This window comes from Quercus suber, unplaced genomic scaffold (genome assembly GCF_002906115.3).
Source record: "Quercus suber isolate HL8 unplaced genomic scaffold, Cork oak 2.0 scaffold_228, whole genome shotgun sequence".
NCBI classification, from domain to species: Eukaryota; Viridiplantae; Streptophyta; class Magnoliopsida; order Fagales; family Fagaceae; genus Quercus; species Quercus suber.
Genome location: NW_027069686.1, coordinates 580665 through 593432, shown reverse-complemented (window position 1 = coordinate 593432; position 12768 = coordinate 580665). Strand labels below are relative to the sequence as shown.

Sequence of the window (12768 nt, the reverse complement as noted above, 5' to 3'; positions counted from 1 at the left end):
TAGATGATAGAGAAGCATCATGCAAAATTGTGCCTATTAAGAACTAACAATTAATACAATATACCTGTACACAAATTTTCACAATTACTAGAAGAACAAGTTGTATTTGGTCGCTTAACATAAATTTTATACTCCCCACTATTGACCCACATTCTCTTAACATGTACAGCAATCATAATTTTTTATGACTTTTAACAATTGGTTATAAAGTTCCCTCACATCAACAGCTATAGCTCAATGAAAAGAAATCAGAAAATTATTTAATCATGGGTACTTATTCCTTCGTTTTTTAATTTCAGTCAGCCAATTGCTATGTGATGACAGAATTTCCTTGAAATCTACTAGTTTTGGTTCAATATAAAATCGCACATACGTTGCACAGTATCTCAGAACCAAAAACCAAGCATTATCAGCTTTCTCTTTACAATATGTCTACGTCAAAGCTTTTCTCTTCTTTCTTTCTCTGTTTCATGTTTGTTCTTTTTGTCCTAGACCCCGGAAATGCACAGGGACTAAAAGTAGGGTTTTATGCAAAGACATGCCCAGAGGCCGAGTTCATAGTTAAAAAGGTTATAACTCAAACTATGTCAGTAGCACCTTCACTTGCTGGCCCTTTGCTGAGAATGCACTTCCACGATTGCTTCGTTAGGGTACGTAACTGAATGTCTCGTATTTGTTTTGTACTATTTTCTTTGTCTCTATTTTTTAACACATATGGCTTTGTCTATATAGGGTTGTGATGGCTCTGTGCTTTTGAATTCTTCAACAAAACAAGCTGAAAAAGACGCAATTCCAAATCTCAGCCTTCGGGGATTTCAAATTATTGATAATGTCAAATCTGCACTAGAAAAAGCATGTCCTGGTGTAGTTTCATGTGCAGACATCGTGGCTTTAGTAGCTAGGGATGCGGTTGCCGCGGTAATAAAAAAAATTATCCTTCCAATTAATTTGATAATCAATTTAGTGTTTCTTGTAACATAATATATAATTATATGGAATTTATAATTCTTTCAGAGTAAGGGACCATCCTGGGAAGTTGAAACTGGAAGAAGAGATGGAAGAATCTCAAATTTGACAGAGGCCCTGCTAAATCTAATTCCGCCATTTGCTAACATTACTATATTGAAAAATGATTTCCTACAAAAGGGTCTAAGTGTAAAAGACCTAGTAGTGTTATCAGGTACTTAAACACCAAGCAATATTATTATTATTAATTTTATTGTGTAAAATTGTAGTTTTTAGTCATAATAAAAAAAAAAAAGGTGTATATTTACATAGAAATGTGACTAATTTAATTAGTTGTTTTGTTATTAATTCAGGTGGACACACAATTGGGACTTCTCACTGCTCTTCCTTCACTAACCGTCTTTACAACTTCACCGGAAAGGGCATCGTGGGCGATGCCGATCCTACATTGGATCCCAACTATGTTTTAAGATTGAAGAGCCGATGCAAGCCAAACGATGTGAACACACTCGTAGAAATGGATCCAGGAAGCTTCAAGACATTTGATGAAGATTACTACACTCTTGTGGCTAAGAGAAGGGGTCTCTTCCAATCAGATTCAGCTCTTCTTAATGATCCTGAGACAAAAGCATATGTCAAACTTCAAGCCTCTACTCATGGATCTACTTTCTTTAAAGACTTCGGAGTATCAATGGTGAATATGGGGCGGATTGGAGTAATTAAACCTAGCTAGGAAACAATGCTGGTGAAATCAGGAAACAATGCAGCAGGGTTAACTAATTAAGGACTAGGTAATTAAACCTAGCTAGGAACAGAAATGCAAGAAGTTTCTTACATTGTCACGGTTGTGCTCTTAAATAAACTTGGTTTTTCAATGTTATATGAGCTTTATTAATATTGTTTGGTCATTCCAAAATAAAATTTCAGAAATAAAATTTTTGTTTGATTGGTTTTTGAAGTCTTCAATTTGTGTATAGTTTTTTTCTCATGTAGGTTTTCTCCAACTAGGCTTACCGTTGCTTGGTGGCATAAAGAGTCACAAGATTCTTTATGCATTATTTAACAATTTTATATGGGCCTAAACTTATGATTCACTATTTAGGGATTGAAAACAGCTAAATAAATTCAAGTGTATAATAGGAACTCTTTAAATCTAACGGGCCATTTATTTATTTATTTATTTTTTGGACAATAAATTTAATTTGCACGTCCGAAGTTGGCGAGTGGGGACGTGAAATTATCAAAAAATTTTAAATTAACTACGTAAAGTCTATGTTAATTAGCTTAATTCAGTGAAAAATTTGTACATATTTTATTTTTATTTTTATTTTAATGTATTTTTCCAGAACTTAATTGTAGTTAGGATAGATGTATTTGAGCCTCATTTACCATTTGGAAAGCTGCCTTCAGAATCTGCTTTTGACTTCAAGCGATCTCAAGCTAGTTGCTCTACCCACAAGTGACATATGGTAAACTGCTAGATCAGAGTGCTGTCTAGGCAAGTCACAACCATTTCGTGACTAGCTAGGTCATGACAAGATTGTGAGTTGCACGATTAGTGTACTCTGTTTATTTTACAATATTTGGCCATTGTGATGATGCTAGCACACACCCTCACAGCTATTGTATATGGCCAGGGCTTTAGATAAGGGTTATTGCAAACTCTAGAACAAAATTTAAATATCCAAGAGGCCATTGTTAGGATTAGTGTTCTAAAATCCTATTATATACTATATATGCCATTATGTTATATGTAATAAAGTTGTTTTATTATTATCTAAAATAATGGTAATATGAATATTTGGATATTATCATATAGTTCTTGAAATGCATAGTATGTGATTTATGTGATTTAGTTATAGAAGATATAAATCATAAGTTCTTTGTAAACTCAAAATCTTATTTCGTAGTCGATAATGAAATTAGGCATTTCATCTACAAAGACTATAACATGTTAATTAAGATGATTTGTCTTGATCATGGAAGTGAAGACTTCTAGTTGATATGTTAATATGTTTTAAGTGTATAAAACTTATTACATTGGACTGCTGTGAGACTTATTATTTTATTAATAATTGTCAAATGAATAATAAATCTTATGACTTTCATTTACATAAACTCTTGATGACTTTCATTTACATAAACTCTCGATCTTAAGGAAATAGTGAATCCGATCATGAAATGTAGATTGTTTTAATATATCAGGAATGAGATCTAAACAAATAGTCAAAATCTCAGTATATTGGACAACCACACGTAATATTGAAGGAACACATATTTTCAAGATAGAATTCATAGTTTCTTTATAGAGATATTAAATATTTCCTTGAGATAAGTTTAATGGATTTGGTTATTTAGAGTGTTAAGCCTAACCACTTTTGTAAAGAGTTACTAAAATTTATATTTTATGAAATTGGATTTCATAAAACATATATGAATAACTTAAAGTATTAAAGTGGATACTCAATGATCAAGAGGTAGTAATTTTCAAAGTGATAGTTACATATTATGACTTTGTATTACTACGAATATTTTCAAGAAAGGGTTAAATGTTTAATGAAGTTTTGGGATATAATTTATTAATAAAGTCTAGAGTGCAATTATATTTATATAGTAGTATTAAATATAATTAATGGTAACTTTGAGATTGTCAAGAGTTGACGGATAAGTCCAAAGCCCATGGAGTTAGAGTTTTATTTGTCCCTTTTTGGTCTCATTCCAAGCTACACATTAAAGCCGAATTGGGTTGGCTTAAAAAGCTAATCCAATTAGATAATTAGTTATTTATTTAATAAGAGATATTAAATAAAGTAAATTGCCAAGTGCAGAAAAATATACGTATGATTAAAAAGAGAAATATTTAGTTTTTTCTCAAGCAACTTGGTGATTTTCTTGAACAAATACATATAAAACTGATTAAGAGACCACTCATCTTAGGCACATTGTGAAATTGGAGTGAAGATTGAAAGTCTTCCCAAGTTCAATCTTGTTTTGAATTTCGCTGTATCAAGGTATGCTTTCTTATTATTTGTTTCTAAAATTTAGATGTTGCATGTTATCTCACATGAATGAAGTAGATCCGTTTATTTCCGCTGCATGTTTTTTGTATGAGATACAAAAATGTATTTTCATGTATTTTCCCAACAGCCACTTCTCATAAGAGAAGAGAGAATTGTTGGTTGTTGAGCAAAAACACTCCACATCTCTTTTCCATCTCTTTCAATCCTTGATTGAGATGTGAATTCCCTTCATCTCACCTATTCATAGTCCTTGTGAGTTGTGGTGAAGGTTCTTGAAACTTTCAGAAGCCAAATTCAAAATTCAGTCTATTTGATAGTGTTTCCGTTGGAACTTCAATGGAAGGTCTCTAGCAAGCTAAAAGGAGAAAGGGTAGAGAAGCTAGTTGCTAGTTGGAGTTTGGAGAGCTCAAGTACATTTAAATTTATGGGCTTGGAGGGTATATAATATTCTATTGTACTGCAACTTTCTTGTTAAGTGGAGTTTTTCAACGGTGTGGTTAGGGGAAAATTTTTTTCACCCGAGTTTTGGGTTTTTCTCTTCCTAAACACTTCTTAGTGTTTAACTGTAGTTTGCATGTGTAATGTTGAATTTAATCAACCATTGTATTGGCTTTATTTCGTGCTAAATTTGCTTGTATTTTAGTAATTAGTAACCTTGTATTTAGGTGGGAATCATGTAAGGGTAGTGAGTGAGAGATTGCGAAGAAATGCTTAAGTTTGTACAAGATGTAGGGATTCGCGGTTGGGACTCGTGGGTGACTCTGGACTGGTAAGCCGCCAAATGTAGCACACGAGTGAAGCGTGCGAGAAGATGAACAGTCGCTCTAGCTGGAGCACTACAGGACAAAAAGTCTAGGTTGACAGTTCTGTTATCTCGCGGCTTGAACTCGTGATTCAGTTAAGTCGCGAGGCCAAGCCGCCAGACCATCCTGTTTGGGAAAAAACTAACTCTTCGCATTCCCTTCTCACCCAAGTATAAATACCCCTTAAACCCACGAAATGTAGAGAGCTTCCAGAGAGAATTTTGAGAGAGAAATCCTAGAGAAAAATAAGATTGATTTATCCACAATCTTCACATAGAGATTCTTCAAATTCCTATATTCTCATCCTCTCCATTGTTACATCTTTGAGAGGTTCTTACCCAAATCCTTTTCTCACCATACCCGTATCTGTGAGAAGGCTATTTAGTGCTTTTGGAAGCAGTTAGGAAGAGACCAATAGTTATTGGTTAATGTTATGGGTTATAGCGGAATCTGGTAAGCTAACGAAGACAAAGGTTCGGCGCAACCTCATTAGAGCAAGAAGCTTGGAGGGCTTAGGTATACTGGGTAGATTACGCTTGGAAGGTCTTCTACTGTTCATGTATCCCAACTTTATTCTTTAGTGGATTATTGACTACTTGGAGGGCGGCGGAGAGGTTTTATGCCGAGGGCTTCGGTTTCCTCTTCGATAACATATCGTTGTGTTGTCCTTGTGTTTGCATTTCTCTTCCCTTGATCTTTACAATTTAATTTCTGCTGTGGATGTGTTTTTATTTGGTTTAGATTGTTTATCAATTTTGTTATTAGCTTATGTTCATTTTCCGCACATATATTGTTTGACATTAATCTTGAATTGTTAATTTGTAATTGTGGGTCTAAATGTTCATAGTGTTTTATACGCTATTTGAACACTCAGCGTGCTTTTACTATTTTCCATATTGCTTTACAATTTACTAGAAGAACAAGTTTTATTTGGTCATTTAACATCAATTTTATTCTCTCCAATGTTGATCCATATTCTCATTGTGAAGTTGTGATTTTCAATTATGTTTTGTTAGTTTTAATTTTGTGTCAAATTTGATTATAATTAGTCAATCATTTCCTTGTATGTTTGTGGGATTAAATGTAAGGGTGGAGTGTGAGAGTTTGGTGAAAATTTGTGATGAAAAGTGAAGTTCGCGACTTGCTCATGACAAGCTCGCAAGTGGACAACTTGCAAAAAATTACTTGAGAAGCACATGCTGGAAGCTGAATAGTCAAGTGCTAGGAGGAATTTCGAGAGTCATTTCATAAGTGGACCAACTCATGAGATGACCTGTGAAATCACTTCTTAGATGTTTTTAAATGTGCTTTCCTATTTTCTTTACATACACCATATAAGCCCACAATACCACGAAATTGTAAGAAGACTTTCAGAGAGAAAACCTTATAAATACACTTGAGAGTTAGAGATTGTAAACCTACAATCATTTATACAATTTCTCTTAGTTTTCCTCTACTCCTACTTCTCAAATTACAAATCCTTGAGAGCTTCTTATCCCAAACACATACCTCACCCAATTTAAGTGTTGAGAATTGTTTTGGTACATGTCGGAAGTACTAGAAAAAGCTATTGATTAGTGGATGCAATTTGGAGCTAATTGCGAGATTCGGATAATTAATGAAGACATGACTCAATGAAGTCTGTTGGGATCTGGAATTTAGAGGGCTCAAGTATATTGGGTAGATTAAGTTTGGAGGGTCTTTTTGATATCTTTGTACTTCAAATTTATTCATTAGTTGATCATTTTAGCTTAGAGAGCCTTTGGTTTCCTCTTCAATAATACATTTTGGTGGTATCTTGTGTTTGCATCTTTCTTCCTTTACTTTTTATCATTTACATTTATTGTTTATTATTTATGATTATTCACTAGAGAGTAGTTTCAATTTATTGTATTTTGTAAAGTTGTGATTTACAACTATGTTTTTTATTGGCTTTAATTTCGTGTCAAATTTGATTGTATTTTTGTTCAATCATTTCCCTGTATTTTTTGTGGGATTTGTTGTAAGGTTTGAGTGTGAGAGTTTGGCGAAGATATGTGAAGAAGGTGAATTCGCAGCTAGCTCGCGAGTGGACAAACCATGAAAGGCCACATAAGAAGTACATGCTGGAATCTGAATAGTCTCATACCAGGATGGATTTCACGAGTCACTTCGCAACTCAGGCCAAGTCACAAGTGACCCGTGAAACTCACTACCTGAATTTTTTAAAGTGTGTTTTTCTCATTTCTTTACCAACATTATATAAGCCTACATTGCCCACGAAATGGTAAGGAGTTTTTTCAAGGAACTTTTAAGAGAGAAAACCCTAGCAATACACTTGAGAGTTAGAGATTGTAAACCCACAATCATTTACACCATTTCTCTTAAGTTTTCCTTTACTTCTACCTCTCAAATTATACATCCTTGAGAGATTCTTAGCTCAAACACTTACCTCACCCAATGTGAGTGTTGAGAGAAGTTTTGGTGAGTGTGGGAAGCATTGGAAGAAGCCATTGATTGGTGGATGCAATTTGGAGCTAATTGTGGGATCTAGATAATTAGTGAAGACATAGCTCGGTGAAACTCGTTGGTAGCTAGAACTTGGAGGTTTCAAGTACAATGAGTAGATTAAGCTTGAAGGGTCTTTTTGATATTCGTGTACTCCAACTTTATTCATTAGTGAATCGATTTCAACTTAAAGGACTGCGAAGAGGTTTTTTGCCGAGTACTTCGGTTTCCACTTTGATAACACGTCTCGGTATTATCTTGTATTTGCATCTCTCTTCCCTTACCCTTTAAGGTTTATGTTTGTTATTGCTTGCTTATGGTTGTGGCTTAGAGAATAGTTCCGATTATTATTTATCATTTATTCTTGTTCCACACTTAAATAAGTTAGAACAAAAGCAATTAAGCCGTAACTTAAAATTGGGGGTTTAAACAAGTTGTAGTGTTTTACATTATTTGAGCTTTCACGCTTCATTTACTCATATTCTACACTTAATTAAGTAGAGCAAAAACAATTGAACCGTAAGTTTAAAATTGGGGGTCCAATTAAGTTATAGTGTTTTATATTATTAAGCTATCACACTTACCACACCGATCATAATTTTTTTTGACTTCCAACAATTGGTTATAGAGTGCAGCCACCTCAACAGCTATAGCTCAAAGAAAAAGAAATCATAAAATTATTGAATCAGAGACTTATTCCTTCGTTTTTTAAATTCAGCCAGCAAATTGCCATGTGATGATCACAGCATTTCCTTGAAATCTGCTGGTTTAGGTTCCATATAAAATCGCACATACGTTGCACAGTATCTCTGAACCAAAACTAAACATTATCAGCTTTCTCTTTACGATATGGCTACATCAAATATTTTCACTTCTTTCTTTTTCTGTTTCGTGTTTGTATTTTTTGTACTAGACACCGCAAATGCGCAGGGACTAAAAGTAGGTTTTTATGCAAAGACATGCCCAGAAGCCGAGATCATTGTTAAAAAGGTTATAGCTCAAACTATATCAGAAGCACCTTCACTTGCTGGCCCTTTGCTGAGAATGCACTTCCACGATTGTTTCGTTAGGGTACGTTACTGAATGTCTCATATTTATTTTGTAGCATTTTGTTTGCCCCTGCAGAATTTTATTTTATTTTAACACTCATAGCTTTGTCTATAGGGTTGTGAAGGCTCTGTGCTTTTGAATTCTTCAACAAAACAAGCTGAAAAATACGCAATTCCAAATCTTAGCCTTCGGGGATTTCAAATTATCGATAAAGTCAAGTCTGCACTAGAAAAGGCATGCCCTGGTGTAGTTTCATGTGCAGACATCGTGGCTTTAGTAGCTAGGGATGTGGTTGCCGCGGTAATAATAAAAAAAATTATCCTTCCAATTAATTTGATAATCAATTTAGTGTTTCTTGTAACATAATATATAATTATATGGAATTTATAATTCTTTCAGAGTATGGGACCATCCTGGGAAGTTGAAACTGGAAGAAGAGATGGGAGAATCTCAAACTTGACAGAGGCCCTGCTAAATCTAATTCCGCCATTTGCTAACATTACTACATTGAAAAATGATTTCCTACAAAAGGGTCTAAGTGTAAAAGACCTAGTAGTGTTATCAGGTACTTAAACACCAAGCAATATTATTATTGCTAATTTTATTGTACAAAATTATAGTTTTTAGTATAAAAAAAAGTGTATATTTACTTAGAAATGTGACTAATTTAATTAGTTGTTTTGTTATTAATTCAGGTGGACACACAATTGGGACTTCTCACTGCTCTTCCTTCACTAACCGTCTTTACAACTTCACCGGAAAGGGCATTGTGGGCGATGCCGATCCTACATTGGACCCCAACTATGTTTTAAGATTGAAGAACAGATGCAAGCCAAACGATGTGAACACACTCGTAGAAATGGATCCAGGAAGCTTCAAGACATTTGATGATGATTACTACACTCTTGTGACTAAGAGAAGGGGTCTCTTCCAATCAGATTCAGCTCTTCTTAATGATCCTGAGACAAAAGCATATGTCAAACTTCAAGCCTCTACTCAGGGATCTACTTTCTTCAAAGACTTTGGAGTATCAATGGTGAATATGGGTCGGATTGGAGTTCTCACGGGAAATGCTGGTGAAATCAGGAAACAATGCAGCAGGGTCAACTAATTAAGGACCAGGAAATTAAACCTAGCTAGGAACAGAAATGCAAAAAGTTTCCTGCATTGTCACGGTTGTAATTTTAAATAACTTGGGTTGCTCAATGTTATATGAGCTTTATTAATATTGTATGGTCATTCCAAAATTAAATTTCAGAATAAAATTTCTTTTTTGATTGGTTTTTGAAGTCTTCAAATTTGTGTGTAGCATTTTTTCTCATGTGGGTTTTTCAACTAGGCCATTGCTTGTGGGCACAAAAAGTCACAAGATTCTTCATGCATTATTTACCAATTTTATATGTCTAAATAAATTCAACTGTATAATAAGAACTCTTTGAATCTAACTGCCCAATTTTATTTATTTTTGGATAATAAATTTAATTTGAAGAAGGGGAGTGGGGACGTGAATTTATCAACTTTTGTCTGATTAACTGCATTTGAACTGACAACATATATGTTTAATATGCGTGGTGATCAATAAGTAATTTCTTTAGAGAAGATAAAGATACAAGTTGTGGATTAGAACCCTTTCAATTACAATAGAAATGGACTCTGTATCCATTTTATAATCATGGTTTAGTTTTCAGTCATCTAAGGGTTTATAATTTGTTATATATATAGTTTAAAATTCCATTCAAGTAAATAAAAAAGCCCAACCAGATAACCACTACCGTTGTTTCTTTAGACATAAATTAGCGGTTAAAATTGTCTTAATGAATCGCTAAAAAAAATTGTCTTAATGAATATATATATCAAGAACATGAAAACACCTAGCTAGGACCGTCATGTACTTTTGAATAAACAGGGCTGGTCAATGTCATATGAGCTTTATTAATTAATAGATTGTTTGGTGAATGTTAATTATTTTGAGCGTCTGTTAGGGGAATGAGACGTGAACTTATCCATTTTCATTTGATATCTCTGCATTTGTACTGACTACAAATATGTTTAGGTTATATTTGGTATGGTGTAACACATCCTGTAATGAAATGGTTATATATAATATATATACATATGAAACGAAGATACTTAAATTTTAATTGAACTTATAATATTTTGTTGTATAAATTATTTATTTCTAAAAATAGTATAATATATAGTTATTTTTTAGTAACTGTAACAATTTTTAAAATTATTATTTTTGAAAATACAAACTTTTCATGTGCACTATATTAGTAGATGTAACAATTCTACAACTAAACTTATGCATATGAATAGGTATTACTTATTTCATTACAATATCTTTTATTTTTAATAATTAAAATTACTATTCTTATTACAGTCTCCATCTAATATTCCAAATATGTCCTTAATTTGCAAAAGTAAGCTGAATAAGTTTCCTCACACGACTTAGGAACAGCAAGGTCCTAATGTTCTAGTCCATGACTCCCCCAAACACATTTCTTACATCTAGGGAAGAAATTTCTACAATTTAACATTTTTGGCGAATAAGAAATTTCATTAGAGAAGACCTCTCCATTTCATAAGAATTAATTGCATCCATATATAGCTAGGAATTAATTTTCAGCGATGTACATAATGCCACCTCATATTGAATTATTCCATTTCACCAAATAAGAAAATCCAACCAGATAAGCTCTGACATTGTCGCTTTAGGCTGAAGTAAGCGAATAAATTTTTTAAATGAATTAGGTCAAAATTAAAATAAAAAATAAAAAACATGTATATATATATATATATATAGAATGAAGTATTGTTAGTTCATGAATCATGATAGCTGCATGAATTTCTGGCGCTAAGTCGGAACAGCCTGCCGATCTAATTAGATCCATGCATGTGATTGTCTTAATCCCAATCATATATAATGATTAATTTTTTTAAATTAATGAAAACTGGTTTCTATAATTTTGTCCTAAAATAATGTCTCACGGAATCACAGGAAAATGAAGTCATAAGCACATAATTAGTTCACAAGCTAAAATTATTCCTTGGTTTGTATACACCGACTCTGCTTCAACATGATTAATTAATTATTTTAAATACAAAACTTTACCTACTTATTACTCAAAATATTTTATTCACTGATTAGCTAGGTTAATGTGGGTTCCAGTTAACTCAACGATAAAATCTTTGATGTTGTATAAGAGATTTGGAATTAATTCCCGCCTAACAAAAACTGATTGTGTTTTGGTCTGATGATAAAACTATCATAGAAGCGGATGTATAGGTTGAAACTTTCTCTTCAAAAAAAAAAAAAAAAAAAAAAGCTAGGCTTAATTAATGTCAATAACGCATTAATAAAATAGCATATATATACTACATTTTAGATTGTTTAATCTTCTACATTTTTCATGGGCAAAGCACATGCATGGCTGATTCCAATTCAGTAAATTGCTGGCAAAGCAAAGTAATGTTAAAGAGGATAATATCTATTATCAAAGGCCAGCCGATTTTATTATTATTTGTTTTTCAAGGTCACTTGATTCAAGAACACTCTGACCAAGTTTGATACTGGTGGATTATTTTAAGACTAAATACCTAGCTAACACGATCCCTAATCTTAGACTCTTTTTCAACACGTAAACCAGTTCTCTAGTTAGCTTTAGAATGAGCAAAGCCTCCTTGTACTAAACCTTAGAGTTAGAGTTATGGTTTCCACTAACTAGGCCTCTCTACATGGACATGGCCTGGTATCAACATAACACATTTAGGCTATCAACACGATTAGTGGCTGGGGTCTTGGGCCAATGAGGCTCTAATAAGGGTAGTATCTTGGATTCAAATCACCCCTCCCTTACTAGAGATGCGTTGGTACTCCTTATACTTTATCAAGATGAGGTCTTAGCCTGGGAATAGTTAGGAGTTATTATGATTATACCTAACTAGGTAAAAAAGTTACACTGATCACCATCTTTTAACCATTTTTTTTTCTACCAAAAAAAAAAAAACACACACACACACACTAGCACATTTAGGCAGATTTACATTATATATCTGCTGCTATTTTTGGATCAAGTATTTCAGTGAACTCTTGCTCTTGATTGAATTGAAATGGCCTTTTTCTTTAAGCACAACATGGTGAAATGAGTAGGATAGTATTGAAAGGTGTACCAGATCTAGGCACATTAAGGGTCATCAAATAACCCAAGGCCCACAGCCCTACCCAGAAACCTGACAGCCTATCGGGCTAATGGGCGGCCCGGCCTGTTGTTATTGAGGCCCATGGGTAGCCCACTAGCCCAGTGGGTCAGGCCATGAGTTAGTTTTTATGCCCATAGGTACCCGGTGGGCTAGCCCAGTAACCCAACCCGTTGCCCAGCCTGTTGGCCTAACCCATTGGCCCAACTTAATAACTCATAATTCATAACAAAAATATATAG

The 12768-nt window shown here is 33.7% G+C and overlaps 1 protein-coding gene and 1 pseudogene across 1 annotated transcript; both read left to right on the top strand.

Annotated features, from left to right (window-relative positions):
* The first annotated feature begins 283 nt into the window (after positions 1-283).
* LOC112036341 (peroxidase 27-like) lies at positions 284-1924 on the top strand (annotated as a pseudogene).
* Positions 1925-8051: 6127 nt separating this feature from the next.
* Positions 8052-9615, top strand: LOC112036324 (peroxidase 27-like). The gene is made up of 4 exons (XM_024069132.2): positions 8052-8347; positions 8441-8626; positions 8726-8891; positions 9022-9615. The coding sequence occupies exons 1-4, from the start codon at positions 8126-8128 to the stop codon at positions 9435-9437; spliced, it is 990 nt and encodes a 329-aa protein (XP_023924900.1). The 5' UTR covers positions 8052-8125; the 3' UTR covers positions 9438-9615.
* The last annotated feature ends 3153 nt before the right edge of the window (positions 9616-12768 follow it).